Consider the following 8,267-nt stretch of genomic DNA (forward strand, 5'->3'; position numbering starts at 1 on the left):
TTCTACAGGGTAATGATCATTAATCAGCAGTAATTAGTGTGGAATCCAGGCAGAAGAGAGACCATCTCTGTGAAGTTGATCCATGTGTGAGTTACTGTGTACTTTTGAACCTTAGTACTGTAATAACACTGAATTAAATCAAAACAGATCAGGTCCATCCATTCCATTAGTCCTATTGGTTCAGTTGGTGGAACAGTGGAGGGTGTATTATTTTCTAATATGAATTTCCTTTGCCTGTATTAACTGACCATAGATCTAGAGGGTTTTATAGGGTTACTCCCAAAATACATTTGTAATTTTTCACCAGGGAACTGATGTGGCCTTTGACTGTTTATAGAGGAGATGTTGAGGTAAATGTGAAAGCTCAACTTATAAATGTTCCATCTTTTTCTTTTCAATCTCAGGAGGCAAGGCTAACCTCCTATAATTTAAACGGAGAAGCTCATGCTGATAAATAAAACCACATCCTTTTTAAACTATTTCTCCCTCTCTTAATGGTGCTGACGCCTGCTGGGATATGGTACAAGTACCAGTATTTCTCCCAAGTGGGCACTCCTCTTGTGTGAGCCTAGACAGCGACTATCAGCTAGCTGACTGTTTGTGGCAGTGGAAGGACATTGTACATTGTACAGGCTCAGATATAATCTCCACTTCTTGGCTCAAGTTGCTGAATTGTGATTCAGCATAGAATCTCTACCTGCTTTTTCTTTCCTTCTCCCTCCTTGCCTATGTCCTCAAACCACAGGAGCTAAAGTTGGTTCTTGCCTAGCAAACGTGAATTAACTAATTTGACACCAGACTTGGGGTGAAGTCTGTGACATTCTATTCTGGATAGCTCATTTCAATTAAAACATTAGGGGACCTCTCACCCTTTTAAAAAAATATATAATAAATGAGTTGTAGTATGTACAGTTTAGAAAAATCAGTCTGAACCTTTCCAGAAATACTAATGGAAGGAGAGCAATTCTTGACCTTATTAGCAAAGGATTGTTGGGGACTTGAACATCAAGATAACATTGTAGGCTTTTTCTAACTGCTGTGTCTTTGGAGAGCTTCCTGTCTGGGCTTTCTCCCTTTTTATTTATTAAATCTGCAAATCTCAGGATCAGTGTTGGATATCCAAAATCTGCCACTGATTTTGTACTTTTAAGTGGCTCTAACATTTAGTTGGAGGATGAGGTTGCGGAGACTGACCTTGTTTTTATTGCAGAGAGCAGTAAGCTGAATCAACTGGTTTAATGAACCCAGATTGTCCTTTCTAATTTTAAACTTGATGCATTTCAAATATTTCTGCACTCTGTTAGGAGATACCCTTGCTAATCATTCATTTGTTGATTTATAACAAGTGATTCTGTGTTGCTTGTCTCTGTCTCCCTCACTGCCAAGCTCTTCTGCTATCTTGCAATATCAAATTTACCCTTCACTTCCAGGTAGCCAGTTTCAAACTGCACTCTTTTTGATAGTGCAGTGTTGAATAACTGGAGCATTTGGCTGAAAATGAGCTAACATGACCAGTCTTTAAATATAATTCAAGGTTGTTTGCCATCCAATGACCCCGATGGTTGCTCGATGAGTCTTTCAAACCCCAGCCTAGCCCAGGGACACTCGTTGAGATCAGCTGACTCTGACAAAGCCAGACTAAAATTTGGAACTACCTTGTTTTCTATGCAATTTGATGGCAGGTGGTTCCTTTACCCATTCAGCATTAGGAGAATTGAGAATGTGTGTTTTATCTTAATTATATTCAAGCAATTGCTGTTAGCATGAGTTACTGCTCAGGATCGTGGCTCTTGACAAAAAAATCTATTGAATACTCCTGTCTCATAGGCATGGAAGAGCTAGATAATTCAGCAATAAGTTGTCAGTCTCCCTCTAAGATGTGATCAAGTAGCTTTTTGTTTTGGAGAATTGTCAAATTAGTGCAATAAAAAGTTGGGATGGAAAAATAGCTGAGTAGAAGTAGCTTGTTATCTAGCAGTGTTGTCTTTAAGTGCTTGATGCTAATAGCTTGCACCAATATCCCTTGTTTTGAGCACAAAATTTACAAAACAGATGTTTATATATAAAAGGAAAGGTGGAGCAACAAGGGGGATATTATTCCTTCAATTGTTACATTGAAAAAGAAGGAATTTCTGGCAAATTATGTTTAACTTTACCTGAATCAAACACATGTGCCAACTGTGTTTTGGTTTTTGTATCACTTGAAAGACAAGTCTGCACTGCATGGCGATAGGTGGGAGATGCGGTGTGGGGGTATTGGTGGTCCTGTGACAGTAGTGACTGAAACCTCAGTGCCTTCTCATTGCTGCTTGTTATAAATGTTTTTTTTTTGAAACCTGGGCTGACCAGGTTCACTCTTAGCAATCTGAGACCATATTTTAAATTATACTAGGACCTATTAACTGTGATAGTTTAAAGATGATGACGTTTTCAAGAAATAATGAAGCATTTTTTTGATTTGAGGTAGGAGAGAGGATTTCCACTTTAATAATGTCCCAAGATCATTCCAGCTAACTGATTCCACAGAGTAAGTCTGTCATTTAAGTATGTTTAATGTTGAACAGATTTAGAACTTGTTTGTACTGTGTTTCAGTTTTAATATTGGGTCTCATGCAATGGCCCTAAACTTGGGCTTTACGTATTCTGATATGCTTGTGACTGTTGCACTTTGCTGATCTCGTGTGCTTTTATAACATCTTTGTTTAATTAAGTTTCTATTTTTTTTCTTTTGGATTTGTTAAAGAATAACGGAATGAATAAATAATGTATTTCGGGAAATCTCAGTAATGCCATTGATTTTTTTGAACCACAGCTTTTATAACCATGGGGCATAACATTTTTGATCCTTAAAAATTGAAGTTGTTAAGTTTTGTGATTTATAAAATAAATCTCTTTCCACTTTCTACCTCACCTAGAACTTTTGGCTTGTAAAAATTCCGAGCTTGCCAGGAGGGCAGCAGTGTTTGTGTGTGTGTGTGTGTCCTTACTCTGCCCATGTCTGAAAACTAGTGCATTCCCCTCCCTTAGAATGGAATGCCTTCCCTTACACAAGTATCTCTGCTTGATGGCAAGCGGCTGAGAATTATTCAGGTGGGTTTGGGTTTCAGGTGAAGGATGTGAAGTCAGGACTGGTGATGTAGTGTCAACATTTGTAATTGAACAATGGGTGATACCATTAACTGGACATGTGCAAAGTTTTGACCTTTACTGCTTTGTGGAGTTAAAACAGAGTGAGCTAAAATTAATCTGCAAATGCAGCAGTTGAGTTTACTATTACCAGTTGACTATGGGTATGACACATTTCTGGGAAAACAACCTTTTCTTTTTGATAATGTATACATGTTCCAATATTCCCCATCAATATGCATGGAAATAAATGCTTGTATATTACTAGAGCCATCCATTTATTGTGATCTGTGAAGACAGCCCATCAGCTCACAGAAAAGAAAGCATCATTAGCAATGTTAAGTTTGTGTACAGTTCTGTCATAGGTTGCCGCCTTGCAATACATCTCCAGTGCATGGCAAGCTGATAAGCATCTGACAGAGATGGATTAATGTTTCAGATGAGTTCATTCACCAAAACTTGCTTGGTCAGCCTAGAGGTGTTCCTCCTATCAGTTGGGCAAGGCTGCCTGTTCTGGTGCGGGATCATCTTTTGATGTTGCCTGCTTGTTAGGTTGATATTGAAAGGTGTATTGGGATGGCAGAGTGGTTGGTATCCTGGAAGGAAGAAATCAAATGGGGACCTTCATCTGAATCTATCTGCACTCAGAATCATTAACCCTTCTTTGTTTCAGATGCTGGTGGAGCTGCTGTCTGTGTCCAGCATGTTGTCTTTCCTTTAGTACTTAACAGGTTTTTCTATTTTTCTTAATTTCTTGATTAAAATGATCAGGAATCTCCTGTGTTTCCGGTGTTGTCTTAACCTGCTTGCTGCACCACTGCATTGCTGACTGGGTGCCAACCCTGCTGGCACAAAGCAATGAAATCTTCCAAGGCAAAACAAGATCTGTGGCAGTTGTGGTTTTTTTTTTTTTGAGGAAGTTTCCAGTAATCCTGAACCAGTTGAAATATTTCCTTTTTTAGATTTATTTTGTAATTTATATCGGAGTGTATTTGTAAAAGGTTACGTGTGCTAAATACTGCAGAAAGCATCCTAAGTTCAAATTCAGTTACCGATCCAGTTATTTCCTGCTAACCAGAGGTTGATTTAACAGTTGATAAATTTGCAGCAGTTATATGTAGAATAACATTAAGTTAGCTTAGATGTTGTGCATGAACAACATAGCGCACACTGGCTGTTGGAATGGCAGAGACTGTGAGCAACTATAGACCTGAATAAATAACCCTTGTTTCAAGAGGTCAGTGTATTTTTCTGCTTGAGGAGGTCAGTGAGAGATTTCAGGCCCTGAATCTCATCTCAGTGTTTCAGATAATGTTTGTAAACTTTGAGCTTGTCATCCAAATACACATTTTCCCCTCCCCTCCCTGTGTGATTTTGTTGCCTTTTAAAATTCCATGTGTTCCACTTACTATTTGGGGGATGTGCTATTTGTTTCACTATGGTAATAATTGCTGTTGGTAACTATAGAAGTAAAAAGACTACTGTATTTGAGCATGGATTTTGCTGCCTTGAGTGGAACATGGGCCTTAAATAAACATCTAAACTTAATGCCAGACCCCCTTTTGGATGTTTTTGTTTAAATTTGTTCATCCTTGAACTGGTTTTGGAATTCTCATGCGCAAGATTCTGTAAATTTTAGGATTCCTCTTTTTACAGGATTCTGTTCAGTCTTATATACCATGTTTATAAATTGTGTCCTACCTGAATGAAGGATCCCTGTTTGTTCCTTTTTCATATTGGAGAATGCACTACTAATGGAGGGAGTCTCAGCATCAGGATCCAGTGATTGATTTTTATTCTCTTTGCAATGTTTCCCTTCTCCTGACCTGAAAGTACCTTTTTTAATGCAGTAGATTTTAGGGACACCTTTCAGCACTGTGCCCAAAGGGACATTCTTCTCATGAGCCTGGGTAGTGTTACTGCCAGGCTACCATTTAAAAGAGCACAGCTTCGCCTGATCATGACCTGACTAGACATCCAGGCAGAAATATTTTCCAGCAGGATTTGCTCATCAAGAATGAGAACCTCTGACTTTCTTTCCCAGCATCTTATACCTGGTCTCCTGGTGTCCTCTTTTTGCCTCGGGTGTGACCGGCTAAGGGAATGCAGCCCAAGTTTTGCCCTATTTCACATTGTTCATCACTGCTCCATAAAATGCATTTACTGAGAAGTGTGGGGACCTAAAACTCGCTTTTTTTTAACATTGATTATAATTATTCTATTTTCGAAGGTGTTCTGATGGAGAGACTTCCTCAATGTGGATCCTAAAATGTAAAATGTCTTATTTAAAAAAAACTTTATCTCCAGTCACATTGGTATAAATGATTTAATTGCAATAAAACTTTGAGCCTATTTTGTCACAATGGTGTGTAGTGTCATGATATGTATTGTAATAATTTCTAGGAAAGAGGTGCTTGCATTTATATAGCATCCTTTTCCCTTTTACACTCCTCACTTTTTACATCTCCCCCTCCCCCTTTTCCCCCACCCTTATTTTGAAGCCATTTTGCACACAGGCATTGCAATGAAATGTTGCTCTTTATGGGCATTGTGGTTGTCAACATCTGAGCCTGAACCATTCGATGAAGACAGGAGTTTGATTTCATGTCTTAGTTCCAGGACATCACTGCAGGGGTTTCTCAGGGTAGTGTCAAAGGCCCAACCATCTTAACTGCTTCATCAATGACCGTCCTTCCATCATGAGGTCAGAAATAGGGATGTTCACTGATGATTGCACAATATTCAGCACCATTCGTGACGATTTGGATACAGTCCATGTCCAAATGCAGCAAGACCTGGACAACATTTGGGCTTGGGCTAATAAGTGGTAAGTAACATTCGTGCCAGGCAATTACCATGTCCAACAATAGAGAATCTAACCATTGCCCCTTGACATTCAATGGCATTATCATCGCAGACTTCCCCACTATCAACATCCTGGGTGTTACCATTGACCAGAAACTGAACTGGACTAGGCATATAAATACTGTGGCTACAAGAGCAGGTCAGAGGCTAGGAATCCTGCAGTGAGTAACTCGCCTCCTGCCTCCCCAAAACCTGTCCAAAATCTACAAGGCACAAGTCAGGAGTGTAATGGAATACTCCCCACTTGCCTAGAAGAGTGCAGCTCCACCAGCACTCAAGAAGCTTGACACCACCCAGGACAAAGCAGCCTGCTTGTTTGCCACCCCATCCACAAGCATTCACTTGCTCCACCACTGACGCACAGTGGCAGCAGTGTGTACCATCTACAAGATGTACTACAGCAACTCACCAAGGCTCCTTAGACAGCACCTTCCAAACCCATGGCCGCTACCATCTAGAAGGGCAAGGGCAGCACACGTGGGAACACCACCACCTGCAAGTCCCTCACCATCCTGAGTTGGAAATACATTGCTGTACCTTCACTGTCGCTGGGTCAAAATCCTGGGGCTCCCTCCCTAACAGCACACTGGATATACCTACACCACATGGACTGCAGTGGTTCAAGAAGGCAGATCACCACCACCTTCTCAAGGGAAATTAGGGATGGGCAATAAATGCTGACCTAGCCAACGATGCCCATGTCCCATGAATGAATGAATTTTTAAAAAAAATTGAGGGACACCATCTCTGGCAATGCAGCATCCCTGAAACAGCTCCATAGTTTATATGCTCTAGCTCTAGAGGAGAATTTGAACCTTCAATCTTCACACCTACATTGTGCTTGCACACAAACGGGAGCGAGCTCATCGTGAGTGAGACACACCAGAGTGAGTGGGTATTGACAGTTTGGTGCACAGTGGGAATTCAGTGCATAGGGGAAGAGATGCTCTTTGCATTTTTTTCTTTGCTATCTAACTTCTTAAATCTTCAGAGCGTGGTCTTGCCCTGCTGCAGCAGTAGAGGCTACAAGGGAAAGGACTGATTGGTAAGTAGTGGGTCAGGTCGGGTAAGTATTTACTACTTTAATTGCTGATAGTTTAAGGTCTTTTTGTGGTTTATAGTTTGTATATTCTATAGTAACGAGGATTAGGAAAGAAGGGCCCTAGAGTAATTGATTTTAAAAGGTTTAATTTAAAGGGATATGTCATGGCAGGAGAGCTCAAAGCCATGGCGTGCTCCTCGTGTTCCATGTGGGAAGCCAGTAACATTTCCAGTGCCTGGGACCAGCATGTGTGCAGGAAGTGTGCCCAGCTACAGCTTCTGGAAGCTCGGGTTTCAGAGCTGGAATGGCGGCTGGGGACACAGTGGAGCATCCGTGAGTCTGAGAGCATCATGGATAGCATGTTTAGAGAGGTGGTCATACTGCAGATGAAGGGGCTCGAGGAAGGAAGGGAATGGGTAACCACCAGGCAGTCCAAGAGAAACAGGCAGGTAGTTTAGGAGTCCCCTGGGGTCCCACTCACAAATTGGTATTCCATTTTGGAGGCTGATGAGGGCACTGGTTCCTCCAGGGAGTGCAGACAGAGCTAAACTTCTGGCAATACAAGCAGCCTGTTTGTACAGGAGGGGAGGAAGAGCAATAGTAATAGGGGATTCTATAGTCAGGGGAACAGATGGGCGCTACTGTGGCCGTCAACGTGACTTCAGGATGGTATGTTTCCTCCCTGGTGCCAGGGTCCGGGATGTCACTGAACGGCTGCAGGGCATTCTGTAGGGGGAGGGTGATAAGGCAGAGGTCACGGTACGTGTTGGTACCAATGACATAGGTAGAAAGAGGGATGAGGTCTTGCATCAAGAATTCAGGGAGCTAGGCAGTAGACTAAAAAGCAAGACCTTTCGAGCAGATGAATACGTGGCTAAAGAGTTGGTGCAGGAGGGAGGGTTTTAGATTCCTGGATCACTGGGACCATTTCTGGGGAAGGTGGGTCCTGTACAAGCAGGACGGTCTACATCTGTATATCTGAACCAGAGTGGGACTAACATCCTTGCGGGTGGGTTTGCTAGTGCTGTTGGGAGGAGTTTAAACTAATTCGGCAGGGGGAGGGGACACAATGTTAGCAAAATAGGGACACTTATAATAGAGTAAACCAATCAAGAGTATTGCAGGTAAAACGGATGAGTTAAAGGTGAGGATGAAGGTATCACACGTGGAATTGTGATATAGTCGCCATCACAGAGAGGTGGTTGAGGGTGGGGCAGGATTGGCAGCTCAACAT

At 41.6% G+C, this 8,267-nt stretch overlaps 1 protein-coding gene across 1 annotated transcript in view; it reads left to right on the top strand.

The window, feature by feature from the left end:
• gltpa (glycolipid transfer protein a) overlaps window positions 1-5,489 on the top strand; it is a 38,524-nt gene extending 33,035 nt beyond the window's left edge. Inside the window, exon 6 of the mRNA XM_078554419.1 lies at window positions 9-5,489. Within this exon, the coding sequence (XP_078410545.1) occupies window positions 9-23 (15 nt within the window). The 3' untranslated portion in view covers window positions 24-5,489. The remainder of the gene's footprint in view (window positions 1-8) is intronic.
• Window positions 5,490-8,267: the final 2,778 nt, after the last annotated feature.

Source organism: Cetorhinus maximus, chromosome 12 (assembly GCF_964194155.1).
Source record: "Cetorhinus maximus chromosome 12, sCetMax3.hap1.1, whole genome shotgun sequence".
Lineage (NCBI taxonomy): Eukaryota > Metazoa > Chordata > Chondrichthyes > Lamniformes > Cetorhinidae > Cetorhinus > Cetorhinus maximus.